Here is a 23,816-nt window from a genome sequence, read left to right on the forward strand (position 1 = left end):
GACATACAAAGTCCTTCAATATGGAGAAGAAAGGAACACATCACGTGCCCCTCTCTTTTCTTTTAACCTTTCAATCTTTATTTTAAAATCTTATAAGAAGACCTGGACAGCCTCTGCCATATTTCACCCATCAGTCACTAGATTTTGCTTACTATACACTATGAAGTACCCTTCCCCTCTTGCATGTTACCTGGATCACATCTGCTTTTAAATAGGGTAATTCAGCTAAAAGCTGTTCCAATAAATGCATCCAATAATACGAGGAGACTACATTAGCAGTATTACCAATTCAACATAAATACAGTAATATATACCATATACCTAGACAATTAAGGACAGTGTGAGCATAGATTAAACTTCTTCACAATATTAAGTTTCAATTCACTTTAGAGGTTTTTACATTTGTTTCTCAAAGTTAAATTTTTATTTTAGCATTGTATTCACTGAATAAGGGAGCTTTCACATCTGCGCTGGGGAATCTGCATTCCTGCTCCATTCGGGAAGCAGGAAAAGGGAATCCCCACGGGCGAATAGCTCAGTCTCTGCATGGAACCAATTGACTATAATGGCTCTGCCAGCTTTCTGGCTTTTGGACGGAAGAAAAGGCACTGCATCTGTGACGGAGCTTCCGACGCAGATGTGAAACCGGCCTAAATTTAAAACTCATAAACAAACCTAATAGCAATGAGCAGAACATTAGATAAGGAAAATTCAACCATCTAGGAAGGTGACAGATGGTGAATCGTTACTAACAGCTCACAAAAAGCTAATCATCAATTGTATACCAGTAGAGGATAGTATAAAACAATAACAATATATTAGATTATAAACTTCTAATTCAAACTGCCATAACCAAGAGTTATTCTACAGTAGTCCATACGCAAGATGTCTTGAGGACATTGAAACATTCCATCAACTACTCTCCACACATAGGCTTACACACACATGACCCCCTTAATGGGCATTGCTTTCTTGTTCATTTACTATCTTCAGCAGCAAAACAGTTGCCTTAAATGGGTTTTCGAGGCAGTGCGGCTGTCAGTGTCGGGATACAACGGGTTCTGAGAGGAAGCTGCTGTTCCGACCACTGTCTAGTGGTTAGCACTTGCAATTGCAGGCACAGCTTTCATTTAAATCAAGGGGAGCTGTGCTTGTAATTGCAGGCTGTGGTCCCGGCAATGACAGCAGACGCTGCCTGGAAAACCCCTTTAAGTAACACTCCATGGCTGACAAAACATAAATGATTACATGAGGTAAGTAACCTAGTACATCATTTACAATTCAAGGCTTTTGATAATAATTGTACTTACAATATAATTTTGTAGCAACAATTCAACAGAGTCTCTTCTGCCATATTTGATGATCCAGGATTTGAGCTTGGATTCTGCTAACACTAAAAGTGCTAGAAGTCGATACTTCAATTCCATGAACTCTAACTTCATCATATGGAGCTGGGAGGAAGAGGCTACGAAACTGAATCTGCAGAAAAGCAGGCATTTCTTTTACTAAATACAATGTATAATCTTGTCACACATTAATCACTGCGACTCGTTTTTAAGAACTGTAGAATTAAATTACAGTACATACAGTACCGTCTGTATTTTCATGCAAGACATGAACAGCAAGAAAAACAGTAACAACATGTCTGCATATCCTCCATTCTTACCTTGTATAGCCAAATATTAACCCTTTGCAATCCAATTTTGGATTCAGGGTTTTCTAGGGGGCTTTCTCTTTCTGCCATTATACAATGGCGCCATCTGCTAGCTAGAGCCAGTACTGCAGTATGGGACATGCTGGAGAGGCCCCCCAACAACAGAGCGGCCAGTAATATACAGTAAGAATACCCTGCCGGATGTCTTCTGACATCAGAGCTGTACAGGCTTCAATCAGAATGTCCTCAGACGTCAGACAGTGGATTGGAAAGGGTTAAAAGAGTTGTCACATGAAGAGTTGTCTTATTCCCTATTAAGTCATATGGGCCTCTTAGACAGGTATTCCCTGTTCAGGATCCCTCTATATTAGCCAGAACTAGTAGCCGCTCTGCATGATCAACTTTCCTTCTTAAAGGGGTTCTGTCATTGAAAAAAAAAAAATTCAATACTTACCCATTTCTCCCCAGGCAATCTACTTACCACACCTTCTCCCTGTCGACCTTCTCTTGTCTCCTGCAGTCCTGGGGGGGGGGGGGTCACCTCATCTCCAGCCGACCGATTCTTCGTCTTCCGGTGACAAAGCGTCTGTTGGCTGAAGTCTTCTTCCTGCAGGGCAATGTACGCTACGTCACTATTGACATAGCGTTCACTGCCTAGCAGGAAGCGCTGAATGCTATGTTTGGCTAATGCTGAGACTGCTCATGCGCACTGTCTCGCTGCGAGTTTCCTACACTACTGCCGCGAGACAGCGCGCATGTGTAGTCCCGGCTATAGCCCGGTATAGTATCCGGCGCTTCCTGACTTGCCGGAAGAAGAAAGCCGGCTTGTGGTGAGGTGACCCGGGGACTGCAGGACCCAGGAGAAGATTGGTGGGGAGAAGGTTTTGTAAGTAGACTGACAGGGGAGGAATACGTAAGGATAGATTTTTTTTCTAATAACAAAACCCCTTTAAGCTATCCTTGTATTACATGGACAGCCATTCATCTGAATGGGCACCATATAGTACTGCATCTGCCCTTTACTATTAGCTGATCGCCCCAATGGCCATATTAAAAAGTTGTCTCTGAAGAGACAACCCTTTTAACAGAAGATAAGGACTGGAGAGTTATGGTGCTTTTACACTGAGCGGACCAGGCAGAGAATCAGCTATGAAGACAAACGAGTGGTATTACAATCTTTCGTCCCCATAGGCTGACTGTACATCTCTCCATTCACACGGGTAGATGTACAGTTGAACAGCAAGAATTTTTAAGCTCACTGAAACTGAATGATCAGCCAACGAATGAGACTTTGCTCATTCGCTGATTGACTGTTTGTGCTTTTACACAGCTCGACTGTTAAGTGAATGAGAGTTTGCTAGTTCGTTGATTGATTGCTTATCTTTTTACACAGCTCGACTGTCAGGTGAATGGAAGTCTAGAGGAACTGTTAGGCCCAATAATCGGCCGATCTAAAAGAAATATTAGCTTTGTGGATATAATCAGAAAGGTAAGCAGTAACAGTCTAACAAATTCATGCCATAATAACAATTCTAGACAGGCATCCTCCACTTTGAAGACAGAGACAGTTCTTACTTCCAGCAAAGATGGATGAGGATTATCTGTGGTTAAAACTTTTCACAGAAACAGAAAGATGCGTATAAAGCAGCACGCATATTAATTAAGTTCTAATAAAATTCTTCTGTGTTCACTTTCCATGGCTTAGCCCATGGGTGCCCTCCACCTGTACACTGAACATAAATCTCTGAAAAGGGTGTTTTGTACAGTGGTCACGTACCCAACAGATCTGAATATATAGTATAAGATCTAATACTTATAGAGGTCATGTGACAAGATCACTGGGCCACCATAAAGATTCCATGGAATTCTCCACGCAAACCAATGTTAAAAAACTCTTAATCTTAATGCTGGAAAATTCTTTTAAATCATCAACTGTCCTCTAGAAGTGTAAATGAGTTTATAAACGGGATGTAGCATTGTTAACCATTGTGACCCTGAACCATTAGGGGAATTATAGGCGCTTGACAATGCAATGCACAGCAAAGCCACTTAATTTTGGTTGGGACAACCTCTTGCACCAGAGTAAACAGGATTAGGAGAGTAAATGTCCGCAAGACAGTGAACTATTATTGTAAGTGTCTAAAGTATTGCAGGAAGCAGTGCCTCACAAGTAGGCAGGCACTTTATGTGATCATTTGACTTCACTTAAAGGGATTGTACCAGAATCTCAAGTTACTTGCTGAGTGGTGGGAGGGTCTCACTACTGAGAACCACGCTGATCTTGAGAATGAGGGTCCGCTGTCCTCCTCGCTGCAGTGTGAGGATGAGACTGAATTGAGTGCTAGTCACGCAAGTGCACCAGCGCTCCATTCACTTTCAGTGGCAGCAGCTCGGGTATTTTCGTCACTCCCATTGAAATGAACGGAGCACAGACTGAAAATGCTTGTCCAGCACTCCATTCCGAATAACAACAATGCGAGGGAAAAAGTGACCCCCGCAGTGACAATAGAGCAGGACAAGGGAGTCCTGTTCTCCTGAGCTACAGGAGTCTCAGCAGTGAGACCCCCACCAATCAGCAAGTGAGCCGCTTAAAATTCAATAGGGAATAACTTGAAATTCTGGTACAACCCCTTTAAGAATACCTTGCTACAAACACTGGAGATTTAAAAGAAGAGACAAGCTCAAAACAGGCATCATTGAGGCTGAATACATATGCATAAAGTCTTTTGGGGCCAACATGAAAAACTCATATCTATCCAATAACTCTCCTCTCTCTCTCTCTCTCTCTCTCTAGCTAGTTATCATTCTATCTCTCTCTCTCTCTCTCATATTTATCTATTTAATATCTTTCTCTTTTATATCTGTCTAATAACTATCTTTCTCATATATCTATCTGTCTCTCTTATAGCTATCTATCAGTATTATTGTACCTTGTCACCAGCGGAAGCTAGGGGATTGACAGCCCTTCAATGGAGGAACGCCCCTCTCACAACCCTAGCTCCTGATTGGCTGACAGTACCTCTCATGTGTCACTCCTTCACCTGTGCCCCCCTTCTTCTGTGTCTCCTCCTATGTCCTCTCTGTCCCCCCTTCTCCTGTGCTCCTCTTTACCACTATGCCCCATCCCCCCGTCCGCTGTCTGTACCCCTCTTCGACCCTGTGCCCCCCTCTTCTTCTGGTGCTGGCCCCTCCTTATCCGGCAGGGGACAGTCTTCTCTTTCCAGCTCCTGAGTGTCACTGGCAGGTCTAGACCGTACTAGCAGCCTGGGATCCGGTGACTTTCCCCCATCCATCGCGCGGTCCTCAGAGCCCCCAAGGCTCTGATTTTCATCCCCGGTCGTCGCCTGCCGCCGCTGGGAACTTTGGTCTGAGAGTGGACAGAAGTTTGTGGCAGCCAGGAGGTAAGAGGATGGGGCCAGGGGGCAGCTGCCTGCTCGTCCTCTGCTCCGTGGCTGCTGCTGCTCTCTGGACACCTGCCCGGTCTGCTCATGGGGACAGTCACATCAGCAGTAGCTGTAACATGGAAGCATTTAGAGCTCATAATGTAAGCCTAATAGCACAAACGAACCCTAATCCTCCAAGCCAGGCAAAAATCACTACAGACGCTGCTAGGACCTTCAGCAATTCATCCAATCGGGAGCTAGGGGCGTGACAGGGGCATTCCTGCATGTAAGCTCTGTCAAACCCCTAGCTTCCAGGTGGTGACAAGGTACAATAGTACCCTAACTATCTTTCTCTCATATCTATCTTTCTCTCTTATATCTATCTATCTATCCTTCATATCTTTCTCTCATATCTATTTCTCATATATCTCTCTCATATCTATCTCTCCCATATCTCTCTCATATCTGTTTCATCTCTTTCATATCTATCTATCAACCTTCAGATGGAGGAAGCCATAAAGTGCCAAATCATAACTTTTCAAGTACTATAAACTATGAACATTCTCAATGAAAAGTATTGTGCAACCATACATGATAAATAGATGACTATAAGTCATTAAATATATCAATGTACCACATTTATAACGTATTTGTCCTGTGTACAGTAAAGCTTTTTACAGAATATGCTAGTTATTTAAATGTGTTTTGAGTTTATGTATTTTGCTTTTACCAAACACAAGAGATGCAAAACTGACCAGACAACATATAATGTGATTCATTGAATATGGATTGTACAACATTCCTAGCATTTTAGAGTTCAGCAAAAAGTTTTACATATAGTAAATGTAATCTTCTTAGATCATCTAAAGTTGCTTATTTGACTGGGTCGTAGTTAGTAGAAGTGTTTAGTTTCATAGGTCATCATCCTATTGTGGAGCTTATGCATACAGTATGTGGAGACAATACTGTAGCGTTTCACTTAGTATTGGAAGGAGCAAAACTGAGGTGCAAGGTAGTCTGTGTGACTAAAAAGTTGCTGCTGGCACCAAACTTTTCGGTTTTTACTAGGGGAATCTATAGCAACAAGAAAAAAAATCAAACTGCAGTGTGCTGTGTCCTAGTGCAGTAACTGAAGTAAATTGTCCAAAATATATAATACTAATAACATAGTTCCCCATAATTCAGAACGGTATACATTAGGTTTCAATTACTAATTCATTAATTGAATGTTAAATTCATGTACACTCCCTATAAGATTGAATATAAGCAAGTAGATCTGAAATATCAGAAAATAGTGTAGAGTCTAAAATAGCTCTCACATAAAGTAAGCAGCATGTTCTGTCAGTTTTGCCGCTTCCATTACCAAAACAAAAAAATAAATCTAAAACATTTACACTATTAAAATATTATCTGAAACGTCTAAATCCTGACAAAATTTGAGCAAATCCTTATAAGCTTGTTGCACACACAGTGCCCAGGTACCAGCCTCACAATTAGTTGCTAATCTCCTTGGTAACTAACCGATAATGCAGATCCATTCCTATGCACCATATCTCTCAGATACAAAGTGTTTCCTTCTGTCAGGACTACACTGTATCATATTGTGTCATATCGGTTGATGCTGTCATACATAGCAGTTTAAGCTATAGAACATGAAGCATCCCCCAGGATCACATCACCTGCTCCATCCTTTTGATGGTGCCCGAGTCCAATCTTAAACAATCACTGCTAAAAAGGAAGGGGGATAAAGCCTGCAATTCTCTTTTTTACCTTTCTGCCATGTCTTCAAGCTGCTCTACGGGGAGCGGGACTCCGTTGACAGATCGTGAGCGGTGGATCTCCTGAAAAGCCTTTCTATAACCATCCAGATTCTTTAGTACGTCCTATTTGTAAAATGAGAAAAAAAAATTATTGTAATGAAAAAAAAAACAGAAAATGATTGGGCTGTGCAACCAGAAGAAATGTATAAAGCACCAGGCTGCAGCGATGAGTCATTTGTTCAGTATGTGTATGCTAGGAAATTGTATCTGTCACGGTGGCATGCAATTTTATCCTGTCATGAAAGCCGGTCTTAATAAACGCTTTGTACAGATCAGTAGAAAGCCTTACAGTGAATGCACTAAAGGACTGAACCTGATGAGAATATTAGCATCTGGAGGGATGCAGAACTGGCACTGCCTCTTACTTTCAGGGGTTTCCCTGAATATAGATCTCAGTGTCTATTGATTGGATTCAGGCTGCCCGTGTATTTCAGGATGAAAAAAAAATGCAGCCCTTTATATTATGTATCATTTACTAAGCTATATTAATGGTTCTGCATTCACAGGATCAAAGTAGACAATTAGTGTGCAGAGCAGATTTTTCATGGATAGCTCAGCACTTTTAAGCACATCAAAAATGTACAATAGCCATGTCAAAATATTTTTTTTTAAAACGGCAAAAATTATATTTTGATATTATGCAAAAATGATGCCATCAATGAAGATATGTGATTGGTGGAGAAGGACACTACCTTACAGATAGTGTGCAGTCTAAGGGCTCATGCATGCTGCAAAGCTGTGTCCTAAAGAAGCAGCTATGGGTGTGTAATAGCGTAGGATTGCCTATGAGAAGCACCATATTCTGAAGTAGAAACAAGAATAGCTGTGTAATATAGCATGCAAAGCATGCCCAATATTTTTTCACAGATTCTGTATGTATACCATGTGCGTCTTTATGAAATTGTAGATACATAAAATTACTGTGTAGTTTGGGACGCCGACAGCCACTTCAAAGTTATATATTAGCTGCTTTTACATATAGAAGGATACTTCCAGGACGTGTCACACCTTTTACTTCCAGCTCGCAATGCCCACGATAACTGCACAGAGAAAGAGGCAGTATATCACCTCATCTTAGTTCTGGGTCACTGTTACATTATAACCAAGGACCACTTAAATAATAACAAGACCAGAGCATTATATATAGTATGTCCTCTCCTTCCATAAAGAAAGGTACCCTATTGTATTACAACAAGACAGTAAGAGTCCTTTTAGATGAGCAGATTGTCGTTTGAACAAGCGAGGGATGTCACCACTCACTCATTCACTCTCATGCATCCTGTTTAGACAGGCAGATACATGTTGGCTCGTTCACATGAGAATCGTTCAGTTTTTCACATTTGCTTTATAAGCAAATGAGAGGGACTAAATGATTGTTGTTTAAACCGAACGATAAGCGAATGAGCCAGCGGTGTTTTTTATGCCTGCATAAAATTAACGACAAACAAAGTTCATGATTTCCATTCATCATTCAGACCAAACAATTATCGTTCACTTTCATTCGTTTGAAGGTACCATAAAGAATAGAGCTTGTTACAGAGCTTATAGTATAACAATAAGCAAGCAAGCTACTACAATGTCCTACCGAGAATTCACTTCGGATAGTTTCACACTTGCGCTGGGAATTCCGCTTTCTCGCTCCTTTCAGGGAGCAGGAAATGGGAATGCCCCGCGACCAAAAGGTTCCATCTCTGACTGGAACGGAAAGGCGTCAGGAAGACCTCATTGACTATAATGGGGTCTGCCCACTTTTACCCGAGCTGCCCGATTTTGGAATGGAAGACAAAGCGCTGCATGCAGCACTTTTTCTTCCAGTATTTGCAGCCATATCTGCGACCGGAGGTTCCAATGCAGATGTTAAACCATCCTTACAGATGTACTATTCACAGGTCAAAACATAAATAAAACCATCTACAGCATTTGAAATATGAGACAGCCTAACAAGAATATGATGCATTGTACTATCCATCATTCAATAAAACAACATAGCAATGGCTGACTGTATCATCATGGTATTTTCTGCTTTTAGAATCCTCCATCTTATCCCCATGTCCAGCTCCTGGCACCAGAGAAATGAGGAATCGTAAAGTTGCCAAGGCAAAGTCTGATCATCTCTTGATAACGTGACCTGCAACATTACCCAGGAATGCTTCATATACCTCCCTCTGCATATAAAGGTGGTATATGGCCATAACTCATCTTATAGTGTTTTAAATTTAGTTTGGTAGTAGTCTGGATTAAGGTTTTTCAGCCACTATCTACACATCTATTATATATATATATATATATATATACACACACATACATATACACACACACTATATATATGTATATATATATATATATATATATATATATATATATACACATACATATACACACACACAATATATATATATATATATATATATATATACACATATATACATATACACACACACACACACACACACACACACACACACACATAGTTAAAGCCCTCACCGACTGACGCGCCACTAATTATCTAACTTCCTGGCATCGTACAAACATGAAATTTGGCACAACTATTCTTTAGGTCCTAAATAGGAAAAGTAAAAGGGTCACAACTCGATTATTCAATGCTAAGTGCAACAGTATTGACACCCCCATGTAATGTACGTAATCTAATTCTCTAACTTCCCGGTATCGTACAAACACGAAATTTAGCTAGAGCATTCTTTAGGTCCTAAATAGGAAAAGTAAAGGGGTCACAACTTAATTATTAAATTCTAAGTGCAAAAGTAAGTGCACCCCTATGTAATGTAACTAATAACATACATCTGAACCTCACAAACATGAAATTTGCCACATCTATTCTTTACATCATAAACAAGAAAGGTAAAGGGGTCACAACTTCAATAATCAGTTCTAAGCATGAAAAAATCTGTGATTCTCTGAAACCTTAAAGCCTAAGGAAATGATTTACTTACTGAGAAGAATCTACCTCACCTCTATGTGTATATACTGAGGACAATTTAATGCTCCTGTATGTGTATATATTAAAAAGAATCTAATTCACCCCTGTGTGCATTTACGGAGCAGAAGAAAGCGGCTGTGAACTGCAGGCTTGCAGCAAGCCTTTAAGGCTAAGAAGGGGCTGCAACCTCCAGTCTGGGGATGAATTTGAATAAAAAGGGGCATTATCTTTAAGGGTAAAAATTGAGGAGAATGGAAGGGTGGCACATTCTGCAGAGGAACATCAGTACATGCAGTCTGTGGAGAATCTAACGCTCCTCTACGTGTATACATATTTCATTCCCCAGTTCCTCTAAGGTAGCCACTAGGGATGAGCGAGCGTACTCGGAAAAGCACTACTCGCTCGAGTAATTTGCTTTATCCGAGTATCGCTGTGCTCGTCCCTGAAGATTCGGGTGCCGGCACGGAGCGGGGAGCTGCAGGGGAGAGCGGGGAGGAACGGAGGGGAGATCTTTCTCTCCCTCTCTCCCGCCCGCTCTCCCCTGCTCCCCGCTGCGACTCACCTGTCAGCCGCAGCGGCACCCGAATCTTCAGGGACGAGCACAGCGTTACTCGGATAAAGCAAATTACCCGAGCGAGTAGTGCTTTTCCGAGTACGCTCGCTCATTTCTAGTAGCCACGACTTCATAAAATCTTTTAGAGCGAACAACACGTAAACACCTGTATCAAATTAACTCAGGCGAAGCCAGGTATATCAGCTAATTCTATATATATTATTATGCTATTCTTTTCTTCTTTCCTGTAATTCAAACAGCAGCACATATATATGGGGATTTATTCTCCTACCTCATGTAATTTTGTAATATTTTGGCGGTGTCAGACGCTCAGGAAAGATAGAATTTATTATGGGTGAGAAATACCTGAAATTAATATGAAACGTCCAAAAAGAAGACAATTCCCTAGCTGGGAAGTCCAATCTATAATGGAAAATGAAAGTATTAGGAGTGCTCCATGATGCCTCCAGGCAGATGCACTCAGTTAGAACTTGAGCATTTTCTGCCCATGAAGTTGCCATGGCTCTAGTAGAATGAGCCCGAATGCCATCAGATAGCTTCCCTCAACCATCTAGCTATGGTTGGTTTTGAGGCCTTATTCCCCTTCTTTGGGCCACTAGCGAGAATGAAAAGATGATTTGTCCTCAAGAAGTATTTCATCCGGGTGAGAGAGATCCTCAGACATCCTCTTATATCTAGTGTCTGTAGCCACCTTTTCTCCTCCAAGGACGGTTTGGTGCAAATGTTGGTATAGGGAGGACACTTGGGCCTGAATGAGGGTAGAGTTCTTAGTACCACCTTGTATTAGTGAAACGATTGCTATGGTTCTTTTTTCAGCTAGCACTTGAAATTCATTCATCGTCTAGTAATTGCTAGAAAAGATAACACTGCTTCCTGCAATGGCTGAAGGGGTAGTTCACATAATCTTCTTGGTACCAACGGCAAGTCCCATTTTGCAAAAAGGATTGGTTGTGGATAGACAATCTACTAAATGGCCCCCGGAAATCTCTTCATTAAGGGATTCTTAGCGAAAGACTTTCCAAAGAAAACTGATAGAGCTAAGACTTGAACCCTAGTAGTATTAGGGCTAAGCCCTTTTTCAAATCCATCCTGTAAGAATTGTAACAGGTTTGCCATTGATTGTGGGGTTCTACTCAAAGCTTTCTTAGGTCACACCAGTTCTTAAAGGTGGGCACTATATGGGTGTAAGCCGCACCTCTGGCAGCCATGAAGGTGGAGACTACTGAGTCTAATAGGCCTAAATTCCCTAAAAGGGGCTTGTCAATCTCCAAGCCGCCAATAGGTCTCCTGACTTATCCTCATGGTATGACAGCATTCACTGAAGCTGACTATTTCGAGGACTCTTGAGACCCTCGGCACTGGAGGGAACACATATGTCAACTAAAAGTTCAATGCGCTGGAAAAAGGCATCTAGGGCGTATGACCTGTACCGGCGAAAGACAGAGCAAAATTTCTTGAGTTTGGTGTTGGCCCTCTTTGCCATCAGGTTGATTTCAGGCAGACCCCATCTGTCCAATAGCTGTTCAAACACTTCTGGATAGAGTGGCCATTTGCTTGAAATCAGCTGAAACCAGCTTGGATGATCCACCCATATGCTCAGCTCTCTCCAAATATGGACCACTGATAGAGCCTCCAAATGCACCTATGCCCAGGTCACAACCCTTGCCACTTCTCTTAGTAGGGCTGGGGACCTTGTTCCTACTTGCTGATTTATATAAGCCACTGTGCTGGTGTTGTCTGAATGGACTCTCACCGCCTTGTTCAACAGGAGGTGCTGGGAGTGGCACAAGACCATGGATACTGTTCTCAGCTCCCAGGCACTGGAAGATAACATCCTCTCTTCCAGAGTCTGGAGACCTTGCGTTGATCTTCCTAAGACATGGGCCACCTATCCTTCAATCAATGCATCTCCCTGGGGGGAGGAAGAGGAACATGCTTCTGCAATGTCTCAGATTCGACCACCAAATAAGTGAGTCCTTGGTTCGTTGCAACAGTGTAATTGTCTGATCTATGGAATTCCATTGATGATTCCACTTGTCTAGAAGTTCTTTCTATGGGGCCTTGAGATGCCATTTGGCCCATGGAACAGTCTCTATATGGCTGCAGACATCATCCCCAGAACTTTCATTGAGTAACCAACCAAGAAAAGACAGGAAGGAAATTATCCTGTTCATGTGGGCGAGAAGGATGGATTCCAATTCTGCTTTGATAAGCCAATCATCTAAGTAGGGCACTATTGTATTGCATTCCAGACTTAAGCAATACAGCATGGTTAGGACTACTTTGGAGAGTCATAGAATCAATGAGTTGGTAGGGACCTCCAGGGTCATCTGGTCCAACCTCCTGCTCGATGCAGGATCACTAAATCATCCCAGACAGATGTCAGTCCAGCCTCTGTTAGATGCAGCATAAACAATTGACGATGAGCTGAACGATAAGCTTTCAGTGTAAATAGCAGCCGTTCAGTACTGACCGGCCGCTATGTTAAGTGAATGGAGAGGGGTGGGGGAGAGCGAGGAGAGAAATCTCCTCCTGCCGCCCCGCTGTGAGCCAACAATACTTGCTCTTGTGCAGCAGCACGGTACCGAGTATGTGCAGGGACGAGTGGCGGGTAGCGTTTGCTCGACATTTGTCCCGTGCAATTGGGCCTTTAGGGCTCAGTCACACGGTGCCGATCCATCAGTCTTTCTGTACGATAAGACGTCCGCACCGTGTGTGGACAAATCTCCGCATGACCGGCTCCATTGCCGGCCATGTGTTCTATCTTCCGTGCGGTGCGGAGAGTCGTCCGCATCTGCAGTGCAGCCGTCTTATCGTACAGAAACACGGGCGGATTGGCGCCCGTGTGACTGAGCCCTCAGGATGTAATTCATCTGGACCTGGAGACTTGAATTCATTTAAGTTAGCTAAGTGTTCCCTCACCATCTCTTAGATTATAGATAGCCTTTATTTCCCCAATAGCACAGGGAAGATCAGAGGATGTTACATTAAAGCAGGGTTCAAACAGGGGGGATTTGCCGCGGTTTTGCTGCGGTTTTTCCGTTGCGGTTCTGCCGCAGAAGAACTGTTCTGCGGCAAATCCGCTTCAAAGGTTAATTTTGGCTTGCGGATTTTCCGCAGCGCTTCTTCACTTTTTGCCGCGGATTTAGCTGCAGCCATAGAGGTCTATGTACAAAAAAGGGCTGCGGAAAAGACAGTAGAATAGACATGCTGCATCTTTGAAAACCGTGCTGCAGTTGCATTTCCGCACTGCGGCTGTGCAGAAAAAATCTGCACTGTGCGAACAGCTTTTTGGCAAAACTCATTTGTGCTGCATTGCACTGCAAACACAGCAGTTTTGCTGCAGTGCGGATATGCAACGGCAATCCGCGGCAAACCCGCAGCAAATCCGCACTGTGTGACTCCAGCCTTACTTTCTGAAAGAAAACACGTACAAATTAGGAATTTAAAAGTTCATCCTTCTCAACATCATTTTTAACCAATTCACCATTTTCATCCTATAAACATCCTACAGCATCTTTGACTTTTCTTTTGCTTTTGACATATGCCCCCAAATCTTTTTTATTGCAGTCAGTCTCAATTCATTATTAGCTTTTCTGACACTTGCCCTACAGTGTCTACAGACTGCATTATATTCATCTTTAGATATTCCCCTAACTTTCCATTTGATAAACATTTTTCTTCCTTCTAAGGGGCGCCTACCCACTTGCGTTGCCGATTTTCGCGCGTGAAAAACGCGGCGTTTTCGTGGCGTTTTTTGCAGCCCACCATTGACAATCATGGGTGCATTAAGAGAAAAATAAGGAGACATATGCAACTGACAGTTCCTATGTGAAAAAACCCCACGAAACGTTAAAAAAAAACCCAGATGGACAAGAACACATTCTATACTAATTGCTCTTGAGAAAAAATGCAAAACATCACAGGAAAAAAAATCGCAAGTGGGTAGGCACCCTAAGGGTGACTACCTACTACAGTTTTTTTTCACTGCGAAATTCACAGCATTTTTTTTTCTGCAGGGGTCTATGGGATTTGTAATGGTAAAAATCGCGATTCTGCGCAATCGCGATTTTAACATTACAAGTCCCATAGACCCCTGCAGAAAAAAAAAACGCTGCGAATTTCGCAGTGAAAAAAAACTGTAGTGGGTAGTCACCCTTAGGCCTTAGTCAGACGGGCGTTTTTTCGCCTGATTTGCGCATGCGCATGCGTCTGGCGATTTTTAAAAACCATTGCTTTGCAATGGTATCGGACACATGAGCGCTTTTTATGCGCTCGTCCGATAAATTATAGAACAGAAATCGCAGATCGCACCTATCTGCGATCTGCGATTCCTGTTCTCTTCTCTATATGCGCTCAATGGGGCCGGCGGCAGCAGCGCTGACCCCATTGAGAACATATAGAAGACAAATCATTCTTCTCTGCCACAGCTGTAACAGCTGTGGCAGAGAAGAACGATGTTTGCCGATTGAATACAATGGAGCTGGCAATACAGCCGGCTCCATTGAAAGCAATGGGCTGCCGGACAGCGCTGGATGAATTATCGTGAAGGTCTTAAATATATAAGCCCTTCCCTGCAATTCATCCAGAAATGTGTTAAAATAAAAAAAATATATATACTTACCTTGTCCCGGCAGCCGGAGTTCAACGCGGCCGGCCTGCAGTGGGTGTGAAGGGGGTGTGAGTCAGACCTGCCCCCTGATTGGCTCAGCCTGAGCCAATCAGAGGCAGGTCTGACTCACACCCATTCATGAATTCATGTATATATATTTAAGCCCTTCCCAACAATTCATCTCGCGCTCACCCGCAGCGCATTGCTTTCAATGGAGCCGGCTGTATTGCCGGCTCCATTGAATGCAATGCGCCGGACAGCTCCGGCCCGTTTCTAATGAAACGCGGCTAGGAGCAGATTTTCGGGCACCGGTCACGCGATTTTCGGATGCGCATCTGTCATGCGATCCGCAAATCGCGCGAAAATACGCCCGTCTGACTAAGGCCTTAGTGTGTATTTAAGTTCTGCGTTCATCCATTCTGGTCTCTTTAAATGCTTCCCATTCTTCCATCTTTTAGGGATTGTTAAGGATTGTGCTTTGAGAAGTACAATCCTGAGTAACTGGCAATCCCAAGAATTTTCTGTGATGCTGATTTGTGGGCACATGCAGATAGGCGTCCTTGAGATCCAGTGCACCCATTAGATCGTTTTGTTCTATTAACGAAATCACAGAACAGATCCATCTTGAACTTCTCTGCGCGAATGAAGGTGTTTAGCTACCTCAGATCTATAATGGTCCTGAACCTGCCATCATGTTTGGGAATTAGGAAGATAAGGAAGTACACTCCACATCCTTGATGATCTCCTAGCACTTCTATGATGTTTTTTAACAAAAATTCTTCTATTGCCTGAAGTAAAAAAAACTTCTTTTTATAGGGCAAGGCAGCAGACTGGTAAAGACAAAGCTGGAGAAAAAAGGAAATCTTTAGTGTAGCAACCTTCTACCAGCCTTGCAGCCCATGGATCTCTGACTAAACTTCATTAGAGAGGATAAAAAAACTGTAGTCTGCCTCCTACTGGTACATCCGTGATTTCATAGATTGAAGCACTTACAAATGGAAGCTGAGGTTTATTTTCTTCTGCCTCTCGAACCTATACTATAACCTGACTGAGAGGGAGCTCTAGACTACTCTCTAGATCAGTGATTCCCAACCCGAGAGGTTGCCAGGGGTGCCGCGGGCATATTTGGTATTTCAGCCGCACTTCAGTAGCGGTGAGCGATTCCAGCGACCCGATTGGTTGTTGGGTACACACACCCCTTTGGAGATGTGCACGAGTGCTACTTCATGAGACCCACGGGGGGGTTAGGGTTTAGGGTTAGGTTTAGGGTTTGGGTTTAGGGTTGGGGTTAGTTGCCGACCCTCCTACGGCCCTGCTGCTGCTTATTTAACGGGCCGGCCACTCGTGCACATCTCCAAAGGGGTGTGTGTACCCAACAACCAATCTGAAGTGCGGCTGAAATACCAAATATGCGCCCCGACATGCAAGACGCTGCTAAAGGACCTTCAAGGACCAGGAGGTGCAGCCAATTGGGAGCTAGGGGTGTGTCAGGGGCGTTCCTACATCCCTGCACTGTCACACCCCTAGCTTCCTGGTGGCGTCAAGATGCACCAGTACAAGGAGGAGGTAAGTAAATGGGTTGGGGGGTTAATGTTGTTACTGGGGAGGGCGATTATGTTTTTACTGGGGGGGTGAAATGTTATTATGGGGGCGGGGGTTAATTTTGTTACTGGGGGGATGGGAGTTATTGTTGCTACTCGGGGAGGGTTAATGTTATTACTGGGGGGGTTAATGTTATTATTGGTGAGGGGGGTTAATGTTATTACTGGGGGGGTTAATATGTTTGCTGGGTCTACTGTGGGGTTAATATTACTACTGGGGCTGCAATAGGGGTCGCTATAACTACTGGGGATGCTATTGCTACTGGGGCCGCAATAGGGGTCGCTATTGCTACTGGGGCCGCAATAGGGGTCGCTATTGCTACTGGGGCCGCAATAGGGGTCGCTATTGCTACTGGGGCCGCAATAGGGGTCGCTATTGCTACTGGGGCCGCAATAGGGGTCGCTATTGCTACTGGGGCCGCAATAGGGGTCGCTATTGCTACTGGGGCCGCAATAGGGGTCGCTATTGCTACTGGGGCCGCAATAGGGGTCGCTATTGCTACTGGGGCCGCAATAGGGGTCGCTATTGCTACTGGGGCCGCAATAGGGGTCACCTGTTACTGCCAGGGCCGCAATTGGGGTCACCTGTTACTGCCGGGGCCGCAATTGGGGTCACCTGTTACTGCCGGGGCCGCAATTGGGGTCACCTGTTACTGCCGGGGCCGCAATTGGGGTCACCTGTTACTGCCGGGGCCGCAATTGGGGTCACCTGTTACTGCCGGGGCCGCTATAGGGGTCACCTGTTACTGCCGGGGCCGCTATAGGGGTCACCTGTTACTGCCGGGGCCGCTATAGGGGTCACCTGTTACTGCCGGGGCCGCTATAGGGGTCACCTGTTACTGCCGGGGCCGCTATAGGGGTCACCTGTTACTGCCGGGGCCGCTATAGGGGTCACCTGTTACTGCCGGGGCCGCTATAGGGGTCACCTGTTACTGCCGGGGCCGCTATAGGGGTCACCTGTTACTGCCGGGGCCGCTATAGGGGTCACCTGTTACTGCCGGGGCCGCTATAGGGGTCACCTGTTACTGCCGGGGCCGCTATAGGGGTCACCTGTTACTGCCGGGGCCGCTATAGGGGTCACCTGTTACTGCCGGGGCTGCTATAGGGGTCACCTGTTACTGCCGAGGCTGCTGTGGGGGTTACCATTACTACCGGGGCCACCAATATAGGGGGTCGCCATTACTACCGGGGCCACCAATGTAGGGGGTCGCTATTACTAGTGGGGCCACCAATATAGGGGGTCGCTATTACTAGTGGGGCCACCAACATGGGTAGGACACAATTACTACAGGGGGCGGATTAGTTGTGGAATCCATAGTAGCTGTAGCAGCAAAGTGGATGAGATTCTGAAAATCATCCACACAGTGTGGAAACAATCTGTACAAAACCCGTGTGGCTATTGACATGTGGCGCGGGATTTATTTCTGCAGCATGTTAATTTTAAATATAATGTATATCAATAGCCCACCCAGCGCTCTTCCCTGTGTGTTTTTTTTAAACATCCCTGTCCTTTTTATAATGATGGAGGTAAAAATCATATGTTGTAATAAGCCACGCCCTAGCCATGCCCCTGACCACACCACAGCCACACCCCCTTTTGGTAGGGGTGCTGCGCCGTAAGATTTTTTCCCAGGGGTGCCCCAAGGCTGAAAAGGTTGGGAGACACTGCTCTAGATGTTCCTAATAGTCTATAGGAAGGCTTCAGCTATGTAAAAATTATTGCATATTTTAAAAAATATTTTCTTGCCTCATGCAAATTATAAATAAATTGTTTTTACTGCCGAGTGCAGTTTTACAAGTCACAGAACTCATAGGTGACTTCTAATAATCTTTATTGCTTATAGCAGCAGGTTCATTACTCTTTACAAGACATACCTCAGCTGCTGCAGGTGTATATTGTAGAGTGTGTATTGAAGAATTAGGCCTCTTTCACACAGGCTACAAAATCGTGAGATTTTGTAGCGATGCGACATCACTACAAAACGCATGTATGTGAAGCCCATGGTTTCCAATGGGTTTTTTCACATGAGGGATATTTGGTAGCCTGAAAGAACCAACTTGAAACCAAGCCCGGTGGCGAGTTCCTCCCAGTAACAATACCTAGGTGCTTTAGAGTGCTGCTGTCTTTGTGTTGGTGTTAGAAACCATGAGCTTCACACACATGCATTTTGTAGTGATGTCGCATCACTACAAAATCTTGCGATTTTATAGCCCATGTGAAAAAGGCCTTATCTTTCACTGGTTATAATTGATGTGCAATTTTCAATGTGTCTCAAATATTCATAATTTTCTTATTGTTTAACCCCTTAAGGAACTAGTGCCGTAAATATACGGCGCTTGGTCCTGGGCTTTAATCTCATCCGATAGCAGATGTACGGCGTGGGATTAAAATCTCTGCTCCTGCATTCAGGCAAGAGCAGGTCGGGGTCTCAGCTGTTAGTGGCAGCTGAGAACCCAGAGGAGAAGAGAAGTGTTTTTTAACTGCTTCTCCTTTCCTGGATATATGACGCTCAATGAGCACCATGTACTAAGAGGTGAAAAATGAAGTATAAATTACACTACGTGAGCCGGCGATCATGTGACCGTCGCATTCCCCTGTTACAGCAGAGCTTCAGGGTCCAAGCAGACCCTGATCAGCTATGCCAGTGACTATTGTCACTACAGGGGATGTTTTCCTCTCTAACTGGGACTTCTATGGATGCCCCAGCTACATGGAAAAAGTGTCAAAAAAAAAAAATACAATGTGAATGATCCCCAGAGGCCTTATATGACGATATGGGGGTCATAGATGTTAAAACATAGTTAAAAAAATATATATATATTTACGAAAAAAAGTAAAAAACTACAGAATAAAATGTATACATAAAAAAAATGACTCAAAGCTGACACCAACTAAAACTGTCACTGTATACGCCCTGTAAGACCATACATATTATATATCAAAATGTCCTAAACAAAATGAGAAACTCATTCCCATACTTTATTTTAGCATAAATTTACTAATTAAAAAAAAAAAAAACTTTTACCCCCAATAAAACTAGAAAACAGGAAAGAGAAAGTCAGTGAATAACAATGTAAAAATATAGCCCTATATATCATGGAGGGAAAAAAAAAACGCAGCAAAAATAATTTTGATAGCTGAAGAAAAAAATAGGGCAGTAAAATCACCACATGGGTAAAATCCATAAAACATGTTTGGTCCATTAGGTACAAAACAGCCTGGTCCTTAAGGGGTTAGATACTTTATGTCTTCTTGTTGTTGCTAGTATGTTTTTACACCATGACAACATTATATAAGATTTTCTGTAATCTTGTTTACCTTGTAAGTCTTTCTCTTTTGCATAACATACATAATATCTTAAATTAAAAATCAATAAAAAATTTAAAAAAAATATGCTCCTACAGAAAGAAAGTATTTCTAATAGTAGCCAGAAAAACTGGTGGTTACTACTGTTACTCAAGTATTGGTATTTCAAAACAGAACCCTTTGAAGAAATCTACTACTACAGATAGTCCCCTACTTGCGAACATTCGATTTACGAATTTCGCAAGATGCGAACAATCTGTTCTGCAAAGTATCATGTAGTGCTATGGCATTACATCATACTGTCTAGGGACCGGGCAGGCTTCTATCAAGCCTGATAGAAGCCTGCCCGGTCAGATCGCGGGACGCTGTGCGATTGCTAGGCAGCCGGGGGCCTTCTGAAAGGCCCAAGGGATGTCTATGCAGAGCGCCTATCAAGCCGTGCGCTTGATGGGCACTCTGCATAGGCAGCCCTGGGGCCTTTCAGGAGGTCCCCGGCTGCCTAGCAACCGCACAGCGTCCCGCGATCTCATCATGGGACGCTGTACGGGCCCCCTGAACGTCGGGTGCAGGCTGTTTCTTACAGCGGGCACCCGGCGGCAGCAGTTCCGACGAGCCGCGCCGCTCGTCAGAACTGTTAACACTTTAAATACCACTGTCAAAGCGGTATTTAAAGTGTTAACAGTTCCGAAAAGCATCGTGGCTCGTCGGAACTGCTGCCGCCGGGTGCCCGCTGTAAGAACAGCCGGCACCCGACGTTGTATGGAGCAGGATCCACCCGCGATCCCGCTCCATACAACCATTTGTTCGGACTTGCGAACAGGTTCCTGGAACGGAACCTGTTCGCAAGTAGGGGACTATCTGTACTACTACTACTACTACTACTACTACAACAGTATTAACATCTACTGGCAAACCACATCATGTAATTATATTAACATATGTACTTCAGTTGGTTGTCTTACCTTGTGTTGCTCTAGTTTTCTGTGGATCATATTTGCTGTTTCTTCATGAGATTGTTGCATAATAATATCTTCCCTGAGTGCAACCTCGGCTCGATATAACCAGGAGCCAATGGTTCCTAATGGAGCTGGTAGAGATTTGTCAAGCTGTACATGCCAGTCAAAAATCTAGAAATAAAATCATATTTTGAATTAATTTCTTATCATGTATAAGCATTATGTGAGTTGAAGCAACATTCTGAAGAACGGAACAAATAAACTTGCAAGAAACTGAAGATTTCGCATCAATCATCTGCATGCATTTTCCTTTGCCACAGATCCAAATATACAGAGACAAATGAACAGGCAGAAATACACATAAGATTAATAACCTACCCGAGCAGTAACCTTTTCCCATGCTTGCTTCACCATAGTCTGGTCAAGTGATAGTTTTCCATCTTTGCCCAATGGCTGAATGGCACTTTCAACCTGTTTCCTTTTCATTTCATATTGTACTCTATGCTGTTTGTATGACTGCAAAATGAAAGAGAATAAAAGAGATCCATTATAGAGGAATGCAGAGAATTGCAGTTTATTCATGAAAAGTCCCGGCAAGAGAAAATGATGTCTCCAACTCACTCCGAAAATAAAAATCTATAAACTCCAGTCATTCCACTGCAACCTAACAGCAAGGAAATCTGAGAGTCAATGTGAATATGAACCTTTAACACTTGGCCTCTACAGTATAAATACTCTGGATCTGCTCAAGAACCTGCAGATGCATTTTTATCACTCACTAGCCATGTCTTCTACTATTAAAGGAAAAGTCATCAACAGTAAATTCCTGGAAAAACGCTTTAAAGGGGTATTCTGGGCATTTATTCCCTTGCAGTATTGATTATCGGGGGTCCGCTACTCAGGACGCCCAACGATGAGCTAATCTCAGGCCTCGTGCTTACTGCAGCGGAGCCGGAAGTCTGCGTTGAGGTTGAAGCCAGAAGTGCAACTGAAGATAAAACTCCCATTGAGCAAAGTCTTCTATTACACTTCTGGCTCCAACATCAGGGCTTTGTTCCCATTGAAATGAATGTGAGCTATACCTTCTATGGCTTTCCGGCTTCATCACCAATGTGGATACCGATCACCATCTGTTCTACTGCAGGGAGTGCAGGGCTGACATCAGTCAATCATGGGGGGCCCTGAACGGCACACCGCGACGGTCAACTATTGATAACCTATCCTTAGGCTAGGTCATCAATACTGCAAGGGGTTAATGTCAGGAATACCCCTTTAAGCAGTGGGTCCATCCCAAAACAACTGTATGGTCTTTTATTAGTGATTGGAAAATACAGAATGCTATACAAAATATAAATAGCATGAAGAAATTTACGAAGAAAAGACATTTGTTAGGTTAAGAAATGCATTGAGTGTAGGTAAATGCCATGTTACTCATATCAACAGATTTCAGACTTGAAAGACCAATGGTTGGTAACAACACTCCTCCCCTTGCATATACCTGGTATCTGTCCTGTAAACTGCTTTCTACTGTTTGTGCCCGAGTGATGTCCCTTTCAAACTGTTCGATCCAAACTTTTAAGTCTCGAAGCACCAGCCTGTCTTCTCTCTGCAAAAGGAAAATAAATAACGTGTACATAAATTATGCATAAACAATGCAGACATCTTAACTGTGTAAAAGGATATAAACCTAATATTCACAGTACTATAACACATATTAATAGCCGGGGTGATTACTTGAGATCAGCTTAGATCTAAGGCTCTGTCCACATGTGCGATAGTCACTTTCCAAAAAATAAAGCAGTCTGGAGGGCTGTTTTTGCTGTCAAACATTTTGGAAATCTTGACTGAAATCTAAGCAACCAAAGTTGCTTTATGATTGGAAGACTAATGTGAAACAAACGTTATTTTTATTGAAACAGACTTTTCTTGCTATATTTCACTGACTATTGGTAAAGAAGAGACATAACAAATGAAAGATTGTCAGACTATTTTCAATAAAATGAAATAAAGAGAAGTAAAAGAATTGTAAATTACTGGATTCTATTACGGGACTTTTGTACATTAATATAACCTCGTCCAATCTTGTAAAAAACACCAATTGTAGAAAATAGTTAAAGGGGTGCAGGGATACTGTATATAAGACAACAAAGCACAGAGGTGGCTGACTAGCTGGAGGCCAGAGTCATTATCACTCTTTAGGAACCTTAGCTATAGAAGCACATACTGAAAACGTTCCAATATAAGCTTTACTCTGGCCTTACTCTGGTTCTAATATTAGGCCAATAGTGCGTTTTTGGATTTGGCGCTAGTAGCATCAACCATGCGCCTTAACAGTTTCAACTTGTAGTGCTCATAGCAGACTCCATACTTGGTCCACCTTTCAGATGTTTCACAATGATTTCCTCATACAGTCAAGGGTGCAACTATAGTGGGTGCAGTTGTACCCAGGGCATTTAGCTTTAAGGGGTCCATAAGGTCTCTCTTTCACATATAAGGAGACCAGTACTATGAAGAAAGGATTATATTGAGCGACCTTGTTATAGATTTTTGCATTGGGGACCAGTAACTACACATTATGCCTCTGCAAACAATAGTGCCAGCTGAGTAATAATATCTACATGGAATAGTCTAACCACTGTGCCAAACCACACAGAACTACCCATAAATAGTCCCAGCTACACAGCAGTGACCAAACAGACATACAAGAGTCCACAGAATGGTTAGCTTACCATAAGATCCCATATAAATTCACCAAACACAGGATTTCTTTATAATATCGCCCATAATACATACAGTACACATTAAAAGAAAGATATTTTAAGACGGTCAAATAGTCATAAAATAGAGATAAAGAATATCAGTCATAACATTAAAGCCTAATATTGTGCAGGTGCCACTTGTGCCACCAATACAGCTCTGACACATTAAGACATGGACTCCACAAGGTATCCGAAGATTTCTGGTGGTATCT

General features: G+C 43.2%; 1 protein-coding gene across 1 annotated transcript in view; it reads right to left on the reverse strand.

Moving 5' to 3' along the window:
* SYNE1 (spectrin repeat containing nuclear envelope protein 1) overlaps positions 1-23,816 on the reverse strand; it is a 575,530-nt gene that overhangs the window by 374,487 nt on the left and 177,227 nt on the right. The window contains exons 10-14 of the mRNA XM_066595961.1: positions 22,344-22,451; positions 21,224-21,361; positions 20,852-21,016; positions 6,808-6,920; positions 1,311-1,479 (exon numbers count right to left, since the gene is read on the reverse strand). Of these exons, the coding sequence (XP_066452058.1) occupies positions 1,311-1,479; positions 6,808-6,920; positions 20,852-21,016; positions 21,224-21,361; positions 22,344-22,451 (693 nt within the window). The remainder of the gene's footprint in view (positions 1-1,310; positions 1,480-6,807; positions 6,921-20,851; positions 21,017-21,223; positions 21,362-22,343; positions 22,452-23,816) is intronic.

The sequence above is a fragment of the Eleutherodactylus coqui genome, chromosome 3 (assembly GCF_035609145.1).
Source record: "Eleutherodactylus coqui strain aEleCoq1 chromosome 3, aEleCoq1.hap1, whole genome shotgun sequence".
In the NCBI taxonomy this organism is placed as follows: domain Eukaryota; kingdom Metazoa; phylum Chordata; class Amphibia; order Anura; family Eleutherodactylidae; genus Eleutherodactylus; species Eleutherodactylus coqui.